The sequence below is a fragment of the Podarcis vaucheri genome (genome assembly GCF_965113315.1).
Source record: "Podarcis vaucheri genome assembly, chromosome: 6".
Lineage (NCBI taxonomy): Eukaryota > Metazoa > Chordata > Lepidosauria > Squamata > Lacertidae > Podarcis > Podarcis vaucheri.
Window position 1 is genome coordinate 74692287 of NC_138764.1, and position 20602 is coordinate 74712888.

Sequence of the window (20602 nt, forward strand, 5' to 3'; positions counted from 1 at the left end):
TCTGCTAGAGTTGAGGGATAGAACCTTAGATAACTGAGTACTTTCAATGCTTGTCAATAATTTTTGTAGATTTTGGGGGGACTGCCCCCCCCGCCTACACCCGTGAAGCCTACCCAGATGTTTTGCAAGTTTGTACGGGTTTTAATTTGTTTCTAGTCTATTCTATTGTGGTTTGAACTTTATGTTTTAAATTATGGTTGGTTAAAAAAAATAGTGATAATTCTGATTACTTTATCTTTTCTTTTCTTTTTGCAAACTGCCTTGGATTTTTCCTACAGTCAAGTGGTATACAAATTTTATGGAACAAAAATAAAATAGATATATTATGAATACTCTGTGCTGATTTTGCAGATATTTAAGATTTAATTGTCACAGATTCTCACTTACCCCACTGCAGAACAATTCATCTATAACCACATATATGTACATCTTGCAGCGCGCGTGCACACACAGAGAGAGTTTTTAATGTTTTTAAATAAAATCAAATACTGAGAAACACTTGCCAACTTGTTTTAGAACTTTGTTACACCCAATGCAGTAGACTACAGTCCATGAAAGCTTATGCTGTGTTACATCCGTATGGTGCCACCAGACAATGCAAAACAGGACTGCCATGGTTTCGCTGGTTCCAGTTACAGATAGGTAACTGCCATGGTCTGCCATAGTCAAAATAAAAAAATTCCTTCCAGTAGCACCTTAAAGACCAACTAAGTTAGTTCTTGGTATGAGCTTTCGTGTGCATGCACACTTCTTCAGATTCTTCAGATGGTTTCGCTGGGTTTATTACAATCCTTTGACTGTTCAGCTTTTGCCAGGAGGAAGGAGAAGGGATTTAGAGTGACCTAGATTCTGCCCATAGTGACCTAGTTATTGTATTGTGTGTGAGGCAGGCAAGCACATACAGAAGCTTCCAGGTGTCACATAAATGCCAGTCAAATTCCTGTGAACAGCTTTGAACTGAGCTCCTCCGCCGCCGCTTTGGAGGAGCCGCAACCGGAAAGAGGAAGGTCTGGTGCTGAGGCTGCCCGGAAGGCCCCTTGCGCCGCTGCAGAGAGAGACAGGTAACCCCGCGTCCCCAGCAGCCCCCTGCCCGCCTCTCGAGAGTGGAATGGGAAGGGGACGCCCATTTCTTCCGTCTTGCTACCCAGTCTCTCCTTACCCCTGGAGCTCCTGGCAAGGCCCTGGGAGGGTTCCCCCTTTCCCCGTCGCGGTAGGGGCTCTCCCCTCTGCCCCCGAAGCCTACACTCCGCGTCTGGACGCTGAATGCGTCTCCGCATGCAAACGTGCAGGGTTGATTCCCGTCCCTCTTCCTGCATAGACAAAAAGCAAACTGCATCGACGGCGGATTTGATAATCCCCGAGCTCAGTCAGGGAGAGTGAACGCAACCCCTTTTTCCTCCCTCGATATCGTCCTGAAGAAACTCCTTCCTCTGAAGCGAGCATTTGCAAGAGGAAGAAAGTCGCCACTAGTTAGGGAGACAGGCGATAAAAGGGAGTGGGCATCTGCACCTTGGACAGGTGTGTAGAAGATGCGAGCTGCACCAGCACCATAGTCCATATACCTGCTGAAATTCCCTCTTCTAACTATTGGAGGTGCAAGAGCTCCGGTCTCTTTCTCTCTCTCTTGCACCTGGTGGATAAGTGTTGCTAATCCCGATTACAGCTTTTTATTTTAACATATAATGCATGCAAATGCATGTGTTCGTTGAGCTATGGCCAAGGATAGAATAATGACCTGGAACAATTAGATTTTGGATTCTGTGCTGGAAAGCTGCATTCTGAATTCACCATAAATTTATGCCAGTGCAGACTTCAAAACCAATATATCTGCAGTCACATTGATTTCTAACCACCTACATGCTTGAGATTGGACTGAGCCTGGAGAGTCTAAAAGTATAGTACAGTAAGCAACAAATAGAGTGTATCTGTTGTGAATGTTTTCTGTCAGGGTGCAGTCAATCCATCAAACCATCTTTTTGAAAATTATTTTTGAAAGCTGCTTTTCCAAATTTCCAGCTGCACCTAAGTAGGTATTCCTCCCATTCTGAGGAGTCTGCTTGGCTTCCTGTGACCTAGATGCCATTGTACTAATAACCCCAATCTGTCTTCCTGCTCTTTACCTCCTCTGCTGTTTACTGCAATATGCAGATATTGATAAAGTGAATAGAAGATTTACTCCCTCATAACACTAGGACATGGGGACATCCAAGCTAGTTACCTGAACTGGGGTGAGGGAACCTGATCTTCCTTCTGTTGGTTCCTTCTTTCCTAACAATTTGCTGGCATGTAAATCACTTCCTTTTAGGATTTACTACTTTCCTCCTCCTTCAGCCAGGCTTTCTTTCTTTTTTATTTTATTTTTAAAAAATATTAATCAGTACAAACACCAAGCTAGAAAGACACGTACAACAAAAACCATAAAAACAATAATAACTCAAATTTAGATACAGTAATATCCCTATGCCTACTCCTTGTTTATCACCACTCTCCCCCCCCCTCTATTTCCCACTGTTATCCACCTTGTCACTTAGATATTTGTTCCAAATTTCTTTGTATTTATCTATTCTTATTTTGCATTGACAAGCAGTTCTTTTGTATGTAGATAATCTGTCCATATTATCAATCCATATGCTCAGTGGAATCTTTTTGCGACTCTTCCAATTCATCAAAACAAGTTTTTTTTGCTTCTTATATAGCGCGATGTAACCACTTTTTTGGGGGCCCTTGAGATCTTCCAAATTTCCGGAAAATAATTTATTGAAAATAATTAATTGAATTAAATTCAGTTCCCCTAAATAACAATTTCAGGCTTTCTTTCTAGTTTGCCACAGTGTTGGGGCCTGTTTTGTTTAACATCGTGTCTCCATAGTGGGCACATGTGAGCTTGTGCTTAGGATGGATTTGTTTTCCAAGAGTTAATAATAAAACTTATTTTTTTTAATTCTTTAAACTAGCAGCCTTACCAGACTATTTCTGTACACTACTGCAATATATACCAAACCCTGACTTCTTTTCTTCCCCCATTATTGTAGATCTGAATTCTCCCCACATTTCTTCCTTCACGTGTGAAATAAATATCCAACATGCCTCATCGGACTATTCATCTTTTTCGGAAGGGTCTCCGGCTACATGACAACCCCACTTTGCTAGCTGCACTGAAGTCTTCCGAAATCGTTTATCCAGTTTACCTATTGGATAGAAATCTTTTGACATCTGCAACTAGAATGGGAACTAAACGTTGGCATTTTCTCCTGCAGACTCTGGAAGATCTCCAGACAAACTTAAAGAAATTGAACTCTTGCTTATGGATTATTCAAGGGGAGTATGAGGCTGTATTGCGGGAACATGTTCAAAAGTGGAATATTACCCAAGTGACTTTCGATGACGAGATTGAACCATATTACAAGGAAATGGAGAAGACTATCCAAATTATGGGGAAAGAAATGGGATTTGAAGTATTTTCTTTGGTGGGGCACACTTTGTATGACGTCAGACGGTACGGAGTTGACCAAGGGGAAGAAAGCTTATCTCCTGGGGGGCCATTGGTGGTTTTACAGTATAACAAATGTGCAAACCTAGCTTGCGTTCTGCAAGCATAGATATGTTTCTGTTGCTGATGCAGATATTCACTCCTTTCTGCTGCAGAACTGGCCACTATTATGAGCGCAGACATTAAAATGAAGAGTTTAGGCTGCAGTGCTAAACACATTAGGGAATAAACATCACTGAACAAAGTTTTACAGAAAATTTAGTTCCTCTACTGTCACCCAAGTTCCATCCTTTTGCAGGCGGTTTCTGTTCATAGTGTAATCATCTTGTGTTATACAGGATTGTGGAACTAAACGGAGGAACACCACCATTGACGTACAAAAGGTTTCTTCAGATACTAACAGTGCTTGGAGATCCCGAGATGCCTGTGCAAGACATTACGGCTGAGAATTCACAGTAAGGAATAATTGTACCACTAGAACATAAAAATTTTCCTCTAAGAATAGCTGGCTCACTGTAAAATGATTTTATTTATTTAAGAACATTTATATACCACCTATTCAAGCTAAAGTGGTTTACAAAAGACAATCTAAAATAATTTTGCAATAAGTATTTTTTGCAAAGCAAAAAAAGTTTGATCCATGTGACTTATCAAAAGATTGATGTGATCCTTGTTTTTATAATGTCCAAACTGAGAGTCAAATTACTTTTGGTTTTGTTACATAATTATCTTCTGGGATATTGTGGTAGTGCTTTAGTAAACTCTCCACTTGTGATGATCACATTTGAAAACCAGTGTTGGGACTCCAAACAGGGTTTATGAACGTATCAGATTTGAAAAATCTGCCTTGCGGTGAAATACTTGAATTTGAAATCTATCCATACAATGGATTTGATTATGACTTGATATATTGGGATCTCAAACGGCCAGACAGTCTCAGTATACTGGCATGTTTTGAAAGATTCTTTTTGGTAAGCATAACTTAGCACAATACCAGCTGTCGATCTCATGAATACAGAGATGTACAAAAAGTATGAACTGAGGCTATGAATTGATGATCATTTTACAACTTATTTTAATTACCAAGGCTTTCCACATGGACCTATGGGAAATGTACTTTAATTATTTACAGCACAATAATAATTTTTAAAAATCCTTCTCTCATCCCCACTAGGGTTGTGGGTGTGGAAATCCTGTTAGCCCATCTCAGGACACTAATTTGCATGACCACTCCAGTGTTTCCTAGAAACATAGCATGATATGTTGGGCCTGATTGTGCAAAGATAGGAAGGCAAGGGAGGCAGCTATTCCAGTCTGTCATGTTTCTTCCTTTTCTGTTGGCTTTAGGACATGGGTGGTTTCCAGTGGTGGTAACAAGCAACACTTTCTGCTGCATTCACTTGGTCTGTGATAAAACAAGCTGATTGTGTTTGTTTGCCTCATTATGATAGAACATTTGGTTTTCAAAATAAGTCTCTTTATTTCCTTCTTAGAAAACTCAGTCCTCTCCCTGGAGTGGGTCTGGCTGAGTGTTACAGGGTGCCTCTCCCTGAGGACCTTGGGTTTTCCAAAGAGTACAAGTCATCTTGGAGAGGAGGGGAAACTAATGGGCTCCAACGACTTGAAGAGCACCTGAAAAACCAGGTCAGCCTTAATTCAAGGTGTATCTGTCCTTTCTCATGTTGTTTGTGAGAGGATAATCAGCAGTCTTTCTGATCACCTTTGCAAGAACAATCTAAATGCAAGCCACTTACCATCTCCTAAAGAATTCATATCTGAAGTCATCTAGAAAGTCCCACAGCTTTTTGTTTCCTTTTTAAAAATTGCCTTCCAATATTTATCTTTATTCTGCATATCATGGGTCACCAGTGCGGCACCCATGGGTGCAATAGTGCTCTTGGGGTCTCTAACGACTACCACTCTGACCACTATATTATGCTGGCTCAGGTTTGTCACAGTACACAAAGCGCAACAGATTGAATGATAATAACTCTGAAAATTTTACTGGTTATTTCCTATCATAAAGGTCTGGCCCAGTATGTGCAACATATTTGGTTCATATGTACGGTGTATAACCTATGAGGCTAATTCCAATATTAATACATTTCTTCTTTTCTAGTATACGTGCTGCCGAAGCGAGCACATTTCTTCTTTTCTTATCTTTTCTTGCTGCTGCTTCTTGTAAGTTCCTGTATAACACAATCCTTAGGTGAAAACAGAAAGGTATCGAGAACAACACAGCTGATGTAGACTGCTGGCACAAGTACTGAGAATCATTCATGTACAATTACTTATGTACCTGTTATACACATTGACAATATAATATCAGCTGAGGAAGCCCTTTGCGTAGCAAGGTATTGAACTTGTTTTGGCTCAGGTTTGTCAGCACATAACTATAATGTGGAGCAAGGATAGCCAACTAAGTGCCTTCCAGGTGTTGCGGACAACAAATCCCATCAGCTCCACCTAGTGTGATCATTGGTCAAGGATGATGGGAGTTGTAGTTCACAGCATGTGGATGGCACCACTTTCACTACTACTAGTGTGGAGGCTGTGTTCTTAGCATGGAGCATAGGCATGCTATAGATTTACTTGTTTTTAAACTATTTCTAGCCCTTTCCATTGAATTTTATCAAAGGTGGCTTACATAAAGGGTTTCATACAAAGGTAAACTAAAGTGGAATAAGGTTTGCTATAGAACCCACTGCCTCATTGTAGCACAGCTGTCATTCCATAGCAGCTGTGCTGCTTCTGCTTTGTGTTTCTCTTTTTAGGGTTGGGTAGCAAAGTTTGCTAAGCCAAGAACAATCCCAAATTCTCTGCTTCCAAGTACTACAGGCTTGAGTCCCTATTTCAGCTTGGGCTGTTTATCAGTTCGAATGTTTTTTCACAGGCTGTCAAAAATTTATGCTCAGGTAAGTTTGCAGTATGCAGCTTATCTACATGTTAAGCAAGGAAATGTGACAAATTTCCATTCCCAGAAAAAGCATGTTATTTTTCCTACAGCAGCTAGGCATGATTTATTTCTTTAACATATTGGATGGATTTTCCCCTAAATTGATTTTTGAATTTTGAATTTATTGTTATTCATGCTTTTATACTGTATTTTATGCTGTTTTTTGTTGTATCACAATTAAGTGTTTTAAATTTATTGTTAGCTGCCCTGAGCTCAGTTTTCTGAACAGGGAAGGGCAGGGTATAAATAAAAAAATATTATTATTTCTACCCCATCTTTTAGTGCAGGCCCACATATTAAATGTTAAAACCAAAACATTTGCACAAACATGATAAAATCACCAGCAAAGTAAAAAAAAGAAAGAAAGAAAGGTATATAGGGGCCAGGCCATCAATAATATCAAGAAAAGTCTTTAAGGATTGCTTAATGACTGTCTACAAGAGACGGGGCCAAGTGGAGTTTTCAGAGGAGGGAATTCCACGGATGTGGGGCCACCACTGAAAAGGTCCATGACCCTAGTACCCGGCAACTCATTCAACTTTAGTGACAGGTATGAGAGGAGGCCAATCTTAGGACCTGAGCAGTTTCGTATAGGCATAGTAGGAGTTCTTCAGATAACCTGGTCGCAAACAGTTCAGTGTTTTAATGGTCAGTCCTAGCACTTCAAATTAAGCCAAGAAACAAATGGTTCACCAGTGCAACTGATGCAAAACTGTTGTGGGACATGCTCAAACTGCCTATTGCACATAAGCATGCTGGAGGCTGAATTTTGCACCTGTTGAAATTTCCAGATTGTCTTTACATGCAGCCCTACATAGAGAGCATTACAGTACTCTAGGCTGGATGTAACCACTGGTCCAGTCCACATATAACACCAATGCAAACCATGGGTTAGCACAAATGATGAAATGTAAGAGTTCTGGGAGTGAATATCATGGCAACTGCATCGTTCCTCCAGTCCGGCTGCGCTAACCAGGGTTAGGTCATGGTTTGGTTTGGTGCGATTTCCAAACCCAAGCTCGTGGTTTCTTTTCCCAAGACAAACCGTGAGGAGTAAATCAAGAACAAACCTTGGTTACAGCTTGTGATTTGACTGAGCAAGAGTAACCATGTGTTCAGATGTAAAACTAAGTCAAACCAAGGCTTAGCCGTGGGCAGCCCAGCAGTAGGAGAATTGGGAGAGGAGCACAGCAGCTGCAATCTTTGGTCCAGGAAGCTGCATGCTTGCTCATTGCCCGTGGTGAAGCTTGAGTCATGTATATGTAATTGAGGCTAGGTCTTCTTTCTGCAGCTAGGGTTGCAGTTGGTGAACCAGTCTTTGCTGGTAAAAGGCACTCCAAGAAAGGCACCTCCCTAGTTAACAGAGTCCAAGAGTATCTCCCAGTTCCATGCCTGAATTTGTAAGCGAGTGCAGTGAAACCCATCTGAAACCTTTTGTAAATCTCCATCTAGATCAGTGGTCTTACCAAGAAATGCCTTGATTGGATTATCTAGATTAAGATGATGTAATATACTGTATGTACAATTGTGTATACTGATTTTTTTTAAAGCACAAGGTGTAATTTGTTATATCTGCCCAATTCATAAGGTTTTAAAATACTTATAGTTTGCTTTATAAAGTGTTAGGATTCCATTTTAAGCACCTCAAGGTAATAGGATCCAATAATAGGCTTGGAAATAAATTGAAATATTTAATTTCATCTCTGAGTCTCTTCCATGAGGCATCTCAGTGCGATTTACAATACAATAAAAACATAAAACAATTGCATATATAAAACATTGGAAGAACAAAATAGCTTGTGAAAGGTTCTGGCTTGCTGCTTTCAGTGCTGAAACCCCATTAAATGTTACAAATTGTTGAGCTAAATCATGCTTCCCATTTTTTCATGTTCCATTATCAATATTACAGTCAAAGAACCATTCCCTGCCACCAGTATCTCTTCAAGGACAACTACTGTGGAGGGAATTCTTTTATACGGCAGCATCAGCAACACCCAACTTTACAAAAATGGTTGGGAATCCCATCTGTCTTCAGATAGATTGGTACCAAGATGCAGAGAAACTCCACAAATGGAAAACGGTATGTTGATTCCTTGGACTGTTTTAGTACTCTGAGGCCATTGTCTCCAGTATTTTGCTGATGCTGGAATTATATAAATGTTATGGTTTAAGATGTTTTACCTCTGTTATGTTTTTCCACCCTGGGACTTTTGGGGGAAGCACAGACTACAAATACGGGAAATAAATCAATAATGGGGCATTTGTCATCACATCCATTCGGTCCTTAGTCTCTGTAAGAAGAGAGAATGTCAACTGTTGTGAGAGTTACAAGGTGGGAGTGCAGCACATCTGAGCAGATCAAGAAAATTGAAATTGTTCTACTTCTTAGGCACAGACTGGATTTCCCTGGATTGATGCCATTATGACTCAGCTCCATCAGGAAGGCTGGATCCACCATCTTGCTCGCCACGCAGTGGCCTGTTTCCTCACACGTGGAGACCTATGGATCAGTTGGGAAGAAGGAATGGAGGTTTGCAGTACTTATTTTGTCTTCTGCCCTGATTGGCATAGTCCTGTAAAATGCAAACTTTCTAGGGAATCTGAAAGCAACCTCAGTGTTTAATGTTAGCATTCCCCTTGGCAAACGGAGGGTGGGGGGTGGGGGGACTTCATTGCAAACGTAATTTTGATCTGAGTGAACAGCAAGTATCCTTTGGAATGAAAAAGGGTTAAGGTTGTAATCCTATGCTCACTCTCTTGTGAAGAACTCAGCAGAATATACTTCTGAGTAGACACGTATAGGATTGCACTGTTAAGTAAATCAGTGTAAAAATTACATATAGTTCTAAGGTGGTAAATCTATACCAGTTCAGAATATGAGCGATGGCTTACATGATTGAATGGTTAATAATAATTCTTCACATTGATGTCACAGGGAAAGGTTCTAACTTAAACTTGTCCCATATATCTAGTCTTTTATGTGCATGGTTGTTGGGGGTTTTTTGGGGGGAGGGGGCTTTTCACAGGGACATTAAATCCCATGATTCCACTGCCAGCATAGACATAATTCCTGAGGCATGCTGGGAAGCCGTAGCTCTTGCTGCTGGCAAGACAATGGGGGAAAATGGAAATGGAAAGGAAGTCCATTCAGTAGCTCCTCACTTCCTAGGATTCCCCTGAAACATCTTGCCCAGTCACACTACCACCCAGGTTTGCAAAATCCGCCCCTCCCCCCCTGCAGTTTGAGGAGAGCCAGCAATTTCATGTGGGTTCAATTCAGCCCAACTTTGCAGTGTCTCTTATTTTAATGGTATGACTCTCCTCAACTACAGGTGTTTGAAGAATTGCTTCTGGATGCAGATTACAGCGTGAATGCAGGGAACTGGATGTGGCTGTCAGCCAGCGCTTTCTTCCACCAGTACTCCCGCATTTTCTGTCCTGTTCGCTTTGGCAAGCGCACAGATCCCGAAGGACAATACATCCGGTGAGTACGCATGGTTGATACATCAGGGTCTATCATGCTTTAAACCGTAAGAGCAGTGCTGTTGGATAAGAACAGTGGCTCATCTTGTCCACATCCCACAGTAGCCAATCAGATGCCTTTCAAGATGTCCACAAGAAGGTAAGCAGGAAGGGTGGAATAATTCGGAGAGTATGTATTAAGAGGCCAAACTCCCCTGATCCGCACCTCATAAATGAAGGGCTGGACTGAGCAAGTTCTCTTTGCGAATCTGCATTCTCCCAATGATATTTTACAAGGTGGCCTAAGCAGGCAACTTGCAAATTCTGTAAATTAAATAGGCATTGTGTTAAATTTGCATTACTTCCATTTGTCTGTCCTGAATCTTAAAAGTTCCTCTTCTCCTGGGCCTTTGGCTAATTAAACAATCTATAATCTTTTAAATTGAGGGAATAGTGTTATGTTTGTTATTATGTTATGCATTTTTGTGTTTTTTTACTGTAAACTAACCTGTGATCTTAAGATGGAGGGCAGCATTAATAATAATAATAATAATAATAATAATAATAATAATAATAATAATAAGGTGGTTCTGCTCATTTCTCCTGGGCCGTGTCCAGAAAGTGATGTTTGGGGATGAGTGTTCAGACCCCTGGACTCTCACTTGTGGGGTGCCTCAGGGTTCCATCCTCTCCCCCATGCTTTTTAATATCTATATGAAGCCGCTGGGAGAGATCATCAGGGGGTTTGGGCTGGGTGTTCATCAATATGCAGATGACACCCAGCTCTACCTCTCTTTTAAATCAGAAGCAGTGAAGGCAGTGAATGTGCTGTGTGAGTGCCTGGAGGCGGTTGGAGGATGGATGGCGGCTAACAGATTGAGGTTGAATCCTGACAAGACAGAGGTACGGTTTTGGGGGGACAGGAGGCAGGCAGGTGTGGAGGACTCCCTGTTCCTGAATGGGGTAACTGTGCCCCTGAAGGACCAGATGCGCAGCCTGGGAGTCATTTTGGAGGCGCAGGTTAATTCTGTGTCCAGGGCGGCTGTCTACCAGCTCCATCTGGTACGCCGGCTGAGACCCTACCTGCTTGCAGACTGTATCACCAGAGTTATCTCCCGCTTGGACTACTGCAATGCGCTCTATGTGGGGCTACCTTTGAAGGTGTCCCGGAAACTACAACTAATCCAGAATGCGGCAGCTAGACTGGTGATTGGGTGTGGCCGCCGGGACCACATAACACCAGTCCTGAGAGATCTGCAATGGCTCCCAGTACATTTCCAAGCACAAATCAAAATGTTGGTGCTGACCTTTAAAACTAAATGGCCTCAGTCTTGTATACATGAAGGAGCGTTTCCACCCCCATCATTCAGCCCAGACCCTGAGATCCAGCACCGAGGGCCTTCTGGCGGTTCCCTCATTGCAAGAAGTGAGGTTGCAGGGAACCAGACAGAGGGCCTTCTTGGTAGTGGTGCCTGCCCTGTGGAACGCCCTCCCATCAGATGTCAGGGAAATTAGCAGCTATCCTATTTTTAAAAGACATCTGAAGGCAGCCATGTTTAGGGAAGTTTTTAATATTTAATGCTGTATTGTTTTTAACACTTGATTGGGAGCCGCCCAGAGTTTAATAATAATAATAATAATAATAATAATAATAATAATAATAATATAGAAACAGTTAACAACACAAGGTGTGTGCTAATTATATTTTTCAGAAAATACCTCCCAGTGCTGAAGAATTTCCCCTCCCAGTACATTTATGAACCTTGGGTAGCACCAGAAGAGACACAGATAGAGGCAGGCTGCATTATAGGTAATACTCAAAACATAATAAATTTTCACTATGTACCCAGCAGAGTAGGGCCCTGCTTTCCCTGATTTTACCATATTTCCCCCTCCCTCTCAGTACCTAAGCTTCCTATCCTTCTGTCTGCCCCTCCAGTCAGGGCAGGCTCTCAGAGGGTATCCCCATCACCATACTGTGTTGCACTGCCTCACTTCCAATGACCCCATTGCTGGGGCAGATGACCAGATTCCCAGCTTTGGAATTGACATGTCCCTCTATTACCTGGGCTGCAATGAGAGTGCAGCTTTCTGTTTCCCAAGTACCATTACCACTGCACCCAGCTCACCTTAGCCGCTCTGAAGTTTCTGCTTCCCTGGTGTCAAATCCTGTCCTTTCTCCTCATTCAGGGACTTAGCAAGGAAGGGCCCTTCTTCCCTCCCTCCCATGACTGCCTTTATCTGCCCATTATGTTTATTTGGTCTAACGATTAAGCCAGTGTGTTTGCCTGCAGCTGGAGATGGAATCCCATTTTGGTATTCAGTCAGGAATTTGAAAAGGTTCTACCAAGATCTGATACAATTAATTCGAAGAGTTACTGTTGGTAATGCTGTTTCCTTTCTGTCATTGTTTCCTATGTTTTCCATTAGGTAAAGATTATCCCTTTCCTATTGTAAACCACAAAGAAGTCAGTGATCACAATCTACAGCTGATGAAACAGGTTAGAGAAGAACAGTATAAAACCGCTCAGCTCACAAGAGGTGCGTCCGCAGGCTGGTACTGAGCTCTTCCAACTTGACAGGGATTGTGGGTTTCTCTTGATTCTGATATCTAACCATAGTACAGTGGTACCTCGGGTTACAGACGCTTCAGGTTATAGACTTTGCTAACCCAGAAATAGTACCTCGGGTTAAGAACTTTGCTTCAGGATGAGAACAGAAATTGTACGGCGGTGGCAGCGGGAGGCCCCATTAGCTAAAGTGGTACCTCAGATTAAGAACAGTTTCAGGTTAAGAATGGACCTCAGGAATGAATTAAGTTCTTAACCCGAAGTACCACTGTAAAAGCCTGGTAGCGTCTCTACAATTAAAAGCAACAATGTTGTAGATCTCTCTTTATAATCTGCGTCTAGGTAATTCAAATTCTTTATTAAGAAAGGTTCCATTCTGCCTTTAAAACATATGTGCAAATTGTGCATAGTTTTGCTGCTCTTCGTGGGAAGTGAACTCAGTCCCTTCAGAGATTTCTCCAGGCATTGTTTATGGACTTTCAAGACTATTTTCGGAGCCTCAGAAAAAATTAAGACTAATCCAATTATGTCTGCCCCTAGTGGAACGGGCACCTTTGGTGGAATGTACTGTCTCCCCAAAAATCTGCTCCAGAGGGCTGGGGGGCAGGAGGGGTAAGGAAAATCCTATTGTGTGAGCAGAAATCCATTTGCTCAGTGTTAGATGTCACCCTTAGCCTTTTGTTTTTATCACTGCCCAGACAGTTTATAATCTGCATTATATATGGATAACACAGGAGGTTAGAGATTGATAATGAGGAGTGATGCTAAGGAAAGGAATGCCAAATGGCAGAGGCTGTAAGGAGATTCAGGAAAGGCTTTGCTAAAAAAGTATGAAAATGTATAATGCATTTCTTTTCACAAGATTCTAAGGGGGGAAAAAACATTCTTAGAAATTTTCTCTTGGGAAAAATAAGTCATTACATGTCTTTTACTTCCTAAACTTGTCATTGTTTAGTATTTTGCTGTGTGCTTTTAAAAAAATTATAACATGTTTTGGAAAGTACAAGGAACTAATTCCTCCAGGAGGCATAGTTAATATTGTTTATGTATCTTTAAAGATATTAAAGCCAGGATTCTAAAATTTTCACAACTGGTTCTACGTGCCCAGTGAGACTTTCTCACAATATGTTAAACCACTTTTGAAATGGAGGGAACTTTCAAAACTAGATGCTAGTGGTGGTGGAAAGAGGAGAGAGAAGAAGGGTGGGGGACAGTGAGGGAGAAATAAAAAATCCCTCCTGGCAAACTCAAGTCCTTGAGTGTGCCTGAAGTAGCTTTTGGAACTCAGTCTAAGTAATTTATTTGTAATTACATTTCAAGTGCTCCCTTAATTTAGTCAGGCGCTATTGGATTTGACCAAGGGGACATTTCCGTTGAGACATAAAAAGAGTATTCCATCTCTTCACCAGTGAAACTTAGGCTTTGAGTTTTAGTTAGTGTACATATTCTGAGCAGTTTTGCAGTAATATGGTATTCACCTCCTTTCTAGATGATGTAGATGATCCAATGGAAATGCAGCTAAAGCGTGGACGTTCTGAAGAGACCTCACAAAAGAAAAAACTTGCCAGAAGCAGTGAACAAGGACAAACTGACTGACAGCCCAATACTATTTAGGTTTACTCAGGAGTAAGTCCCACTTTATTCATTGGGACACACTTCCAAGCACTTATTAAGCAGGCAATTTGAGAGACTTCTCAAAATCAAAAAGAAGTGATTAGGTGGTTAATTTATTGCTATTTATATTATGCAAATAATTTGGTCCTTTGTCTGTTCCTGAATTTTCTCCTTCAGAAGCACCCCCCCCCCCGAACAGCTAATTTTGAAATAATTCATAGAATAACTTGTTATGCAGATGATTAATAAATCATTTCTAGGAAAAAGGTTCAGTGTTTGAGTTTTGATTAGTTTACATAGATCCTTTGACAGGATTCCATTCTGATCAGTGGTCAGTCAAATGTTTGCTTTGAGAAAAGATGATACTATTTTTAATAAATTATTTTCACACCACTGTGTTAACAGCTGAAGATGAAAGCTGGCCACAAAATATGAAACCAATGGAATAGTTTTTCAGTGGATTTACAATTCGGACAACAATATATTTATTTTAGAAAAGTGTTTCTATAACCACCATATCAGTAGTTATAGAAATGCTTTTACACAACACTAAAACATAAAGCACCTTTTAAAAACTACAAGTAATCATTAAAGTGAATGGCTAATCAAGAAACAGTTGCTAATTAATTGCAGCAAGAAGGAAGGAAATCTAAAAAACACAAGCAACACCAATTCATCTGTGGTGCTTGGGAGAAAGATTCTGCGTATTAAGGAGATGTTTAAAAAACAAAGAAGCAGAAAACTAGATCATGAGGGATAAATTATGCACAACTTGAAGAAGCTGAAAAGCAACACTACAAAGCAGACCTCAACTGATTTTCAGCCATACCCTTTCTGATCTACCATAAGCCTCTTGCACTCAATCACCAGTCCGTTCACCCTGCACACCCTTGGGCCTAGTGTTCTTGGACCTCCAAGTTAGTGCCCCCCAATCTCACCACTGATCCCTTTTGTGTTCCACCCACTATTTTATAGCAAAGATGGAGGTCAGCCCTTCAGCATAAGGGGAGATGCGGGTTCTCTAGAGTTGTCTGTGACAATAACCTCCCTTTAATAGGTGACCAGTTATCGACTGAATTGGGAGAGGGAAGGATGTGTTGGTTCTAATCCACCAAATACTTCATTTCATCACCAATCCATCTGGAACACTTGCAACTACCCACGTAGAGACAAAAAGTATGGACGACGACATTAATGGAAAAACTCGCCAAGCATGAAAGTCATGTACGGCAAACAGGATTCAGATGATTTTATAGATATATGCTACTGTTTCATAACCTTTTCCACTAAGCTGGCACCCCCCACATTCACATGAGCATTTTTGGTATTTAGCTGAAAATGTGGTTCAGTTCCTACTCTAAGAGAGCAGGGGAAGGAGGAGGGGGATCTTGATGTTCCACTTACCTAGTCATACCATTGCAATGCCTTTATTGTGATGTCAATTTGAAAGCCTATATGTTTCAATGAAAATGATGAAATATAGCCATGCAGTACTTTTAAGAGCTGTTGATTTTAGTTGGAGAGTTGTGCTTAACTTCCTTCATCGCAACACAAAAGCACCTAACATGGCTGCATTTCCATGTCGCAATAAGCTGAGACGCCTGGTTTATCTGGTTTGCTATTAACAAACCGTGTGTTAGGGCAAAGAGCCTCTTTCCTTCTGCTTTGCTCTGAATGAGAAGTTTTCATTAATTTGGCTTCCCATGACATGTAAACCCAACATCCGGGTTTGTTGCTCCCAAATTAGCCAGCATCAAGCCAGGATCATAAACCAAACCCTGGCATGTTTGAGTGAAAAGGTTCTGTGCCAGAAATATTTATATCCTCCCACACCCTTTCAACCAATAATTCTCCTTCCATGAATGATGAAAGAGATCGCATTTTTTTTAACAAAAACAAATTCTCACACGTGAGGTGGAGAACTATGCTTACTTCACTTTTTAGGCGGACAAAGGGTGTTCATGATTGAGTTTCCTTTTTTTCATTCTGCAAATCATTGCTTCAGTGCCCTGCATTCAACAGCCTTTCTGTGTATCCTCAAAACCCCATAACATCCATTTGTTTTTTTGTTTTTTTTTACAATCGAGCAGTGTATAAATTTTATGAAATAATTGTCATGAAATTCCACTTGATACTGATCCAGAGCAGAACTCTGACATATAGTTAGCAGAGTAAAAACTTAAACAGGTTGCAGGAGTCCCCAAAAAATAGACCAGAGGCAATTGTATTTCATCCAGCAGAGCTTCACTGCTATTGCAGGCAACATGAGCATAATGGTCACAGATCCAATACATTCAGGATTGGCACTGTCTATAAGAAATCCAGTTGCAGCAGACTTAACTTAAACTTGCAATAACTTATAATAAGTCTAAACCTTAACACTAAGCGTACTATATACAGAACACCACACCAGAAGGAAAGAGAGATAGAAAGAGAAAGTGAAACCCAGGCTCCTTCTGGCCTCAATATCACAGTCAGCATGACCTTGACAGAAGAGATAACAGAACTAGTTTAAGGAAGCTGAAGGAATAACCCAAACATGAACCTTCTGCTTGTTTCTTTCACACAGAGAAGCTTCCAGAGCCCTCTTGAATTAATTAGACTAGGAAAGATCTCTACACATTAGATCAATACTTTCTGTACTAAGAAATACAAACTGACAATAATAATGTTAGTCTTGTTTTGTTTTATTTTGCCGCTAGTTCTGATTATTTGGGACAGGCATTCATTCATTCATTTTATTTGTATGCTGATTTTTCACAAAAATCATGCTCAAAGTGTCTTAACAAAGAAAATAGGAATACATTTCAAACACCACAAAATCAATTTGATAAAAACAAAACAACACCAGTAACCATAATAACAGTAACAATTTCATAATAATATACGGTAGTTAAAGCTATGGTTTTCCCAGTTGTGATGTATGGAAGTGAGAGCTGGACCATAAAGAAGGCTGATCACCGAAGAATGGATGCTTTTGAATTAAGGTGCTGGAGGAGACTCTTGAGAGTCACATGGACTGCAAGAAGATCGAACGCATCCATTCTTAAGGCAATCAGCCCTGAGTGCTCACTGGAAGGACAGATCGTGAAGCTGAGGCTCACATACTTTGGCCACTTCATGAGAAGAGAAGACTCCCTGGAAAAGACCCTGATGTTGGGAAAGATGGAGGGCACAAGGAGAAGGGGACGACAGAGGACGAGATGGTTGGACAGTGTTCTCGAAGCTACCAGCATGAGTTTGACCAAACTGCGGGAGGCAGTGGAAGACAGGAGTGCCTGGCATACTCTGGTCCAAGGGGTCATGAAGAGTCGGACATGACTAAACGACTAAACAACAACAAATAGCAAATAATAATAATAACATTTTAAAAATCCAAATTTCAAGACTATAAACAGAAGAAGATTAATCTAATTGATTCAAGAGTAACACAGAAGCCTTATAAGAAGCTGCTGCAGGAGAAGAACTGAGCAACATTGTGGGAGGGGTGTTTCCAGGACTAAGATGAAACCGTGAAGCTCCCTTGTTATTTTTACCATTGGATGCTGGCATATGCTGCCCTTTAACCATTTGACCAAAGAACTAGCGGGTATCGGAAATTGTTCTCTTTTAACATATTTATTCAGCTTTTTTAGGACCCAGACACAGCCATAGATGCTTATCTTTTTTCAGGACTATGACTAGAGAATTAACCCATTCTATGGGTTCTTCAATGCAGTATTCTCTATGTTTTATATTTATATTTTATTGAAACTTTTCAGTAGAGAAAGAGAATTAAAAGGTGAGGAAAAGTGAACACAAAACAAAATTAAACAAACAAAAAGAAAATTACTTGAAACTGTGGTATAATACAAGCTGTAAATATGTGTGTGTGTGTGTGTGTGTAGAAGTAAAACAATTATTCTAATGAGTATAACAACATTATGCTTTTCTGTAAATGGATTCCAAATATCCTTATATTTATCCATACACAATCTACGTCTACAAGCAATCTGTATGTTGCAAGTGTAGGAATATCCATCATTCCAAGGGAGCCATGGTATTATCTTTCTAATGTATCAATATCAGTTTTCTAGCGGAAGCAAGGACACAAAAAGTCCATTTATGTCAACCCATTGCCAAACCGTATATAGTTGGTTTAGAACTTTCATCTGACAGTTTTTAATTTCCGGCCAAAGTAATATTTAACTTAATACGTTCCTCCAAAAATTTATAAGCATCGGACATTGCATAAAACGTATTTTTTCAAAGCAGCATTTTCCTTATTTCACCTGCAGCAGATTGCTGTTGTATATAGTCGCTTTCTCATCTATCAATTGGTTTAAAGTTAGTACGGTATACCCACATTCATCTAGTTATTCCATACTGCCATTCCTCCCCTCCCACCAAAGTGTTAAAGTAGGATTTCCCCACAAAGTCAGTTTAGAATTGGGGAAATTGTCAAATGCATTTTTATGAGACATAATGTTCCATAGCTTTCTAACTGAAAAAAGTGCATCAGGCAAATCCTGGGTTTTAGTGTATTTTGATCCCTAATAAAAGACCTGACCTATATATGTATATTCTAGGATTGTTCATGTCAGAAAAGTATCACTAGTTTTGGGTTTCCAGTAACTAGTATTTGACAATAAGTAAGCTTGGTGATATAATTTCAATTTTGGAATGCCAAATACTCCTTGTTTAATTTGTACTTGCATTTTTAATAACAGTAATCTTGGGAGTTGAAGAAGCCCATAGGCATTTCCTTTATAAGGAGGGTTTTTTTTAAGAAATATTTTATCAGAATATGAACTGGAATTCCTTTCAGAATATAGTTTAGTCTGGGAATAATATTCATTTTGAGAAGATTCACCCTTCCTCAAAGGGTAAGTACCTCCCATCTATTAATATCTAAAGAAACCTTTTTGATTATTTTATTAATATTACATAACTTGGTTATGTCCTTTGGTATTAAAATACCTATATATTTAATGGATTTTGAACAAATATGGAATTTCGATTTCTTAAAAGTGAGCACCTTTTCACCTATTGGCATCAATTCTGATTTAAGCCAGTTAATAGAGTAGCCAGTAAATTTGACCAAAAGTATATTGTTTGCATCAGCCTTAGTATACTAAGTAGCCTTAGTGTGAGATTTTGTAATAAACAAAAGTATATCATTCACAAGTAAAACCAAATTATATTCAGCTGAGTTGTGAACTGTTCTGCAAATCTCACTAAGTTGTCTAATACCACAGGCCAAATGTTCTAAGCAGATATTAAACAAAAAGGGGATAGGAAGCATCCTCATCTAGTTCCTCTATATAGGGGAAAGGTTTTCGACATAATGCCATTTTGATATACCATATGATATACCTCCTGATGTAGGTATATCATATGGTATCATGATTCAAAGGAAACCAGAATCTCTTTAATGCATGCTGGATATAATGTTTATAAATTTTATCAAAAGCTTTTTCAGCATCTAATGATAAGATAACAAATTGGTCTTTATTTTTAATTCTATTAAATCTATTACTGGTCTAATATTGTATTGTATGTTTGCCTAGGTTTTTTTTTATATAAATCCTGCCTGATCATTTCTTATTATAGACAATATCACTACTTGTACTCTATTTGCCAAAATTTTTGTTAAAATCTTTATATCAATGTTGATCATTTACAAAATGAGGAGTTTCTGTTAAAAGGTGTTTATTGTTCAGTTTTTTAGGCGACAAACGTATGCACACATATTTGGGCATAAATGCCATTTTCTTTCCTCTTGCCTTACTATTCATTTGTTATGGATACAAAAATATGCAACTATGTTTACTACCTGCAAGATCAGGACCAGAGCCAGATCAAGACCGTTAGAGGTCCTGAGCACCAAAAAGCTTATGGTACCTCCCAAATATAATTCAAAATAAAAACAACACTAAACCATAAAATAAGATTTTATCGGTTAAATTTCATCCTGTCTCTTATTTCAGTTATCTGAAACTAACATGGCAGGCTAAGGCTGTTTAAATCTCACCAGTTGTAATGTGGAGGGCAGTGGGGAATGAATAAATAGAAGTTGATTCATTCAACAGATAATTGTTGGTGTGAACAGGAGTTAATAGTACAATTAAGATGAATTTTGCAATTTTGCGAATCATTGCTCACTGTTCAGAATGAAAAGATGAAGTAATGATTGTGCTATAATCATTTCCCCACTGGTCATGTGCCACTGCTTTGGATTTTATTTATTTATTTTCACCTTTGATGCCCAAAATGAAGACTAGGTAAGTTCAGTGACTACTAAAGCCTCTGAATAATGGGAACTCAGGGCATTGGGTTAAATCTGAACATATTATCTGTTAAAGAACTAATTGTTGTTGTTGTTGTTTAGTCATTTAGTTGTGCCCGAATCTTCGTGTCCCCATGGACCAGAGCACGCCAGGCACTTCTGTCTTCAAAAGAACTAATTAGCTGAGTTTAAATAATTATGCTTTATTATGAATCTTTTATACCAGAATGAGACACTTAAAA

General features: G+C 39.8%; 1 protein-coding gene across 5 annotated transcripts; it reads left to right on the plus strand.

Moving 5' to 3' along the window:
- Positions 1-957: 957 nt before the first annotated feature.
- Positions 958-14359, plus strand: LOC309534665 (cryptochrome-1-like). Of its 5 annotated transcripts, none has more exons than XM_082226974.1 (11): positions 958-1061; positions 3033-3496; positions 3829-3945; positions 4984-5134; positions 6265-6405; positions 8356-8526; positions 8836-8976; positions 9779-9930; positions 11621-11718; positions 12339-12449; positions 13968-14359. In XM_082226974.1, the coding sequence occupies exons 2-11, from the start codon at positions 3084-3086 to the stop codon at positions 14072-14074; spliced, it is 1602 nt and encodes a 533-aa protein (XP_082083100.1). In that variant the 5' UTR covers positions 958-1061; positions 3033-3083; the 3' UTR covers positions 14075-14359. The 5 variants fall into 5 exon arrangements, with proteins under 5 accessions (XP_082083100.1, XP_082083102.1, XP_082083104.1 ...); XM_082226975.1 differs by lacking the exon at positions 958-1061 and adding an exon at positions 1083-1518; XM_082226976.1 differs by lacking the exon at positions 6265-6405.
- The last annotated feature ends 6243 nt before the right edge of the window (positions 14360-20602 follow it).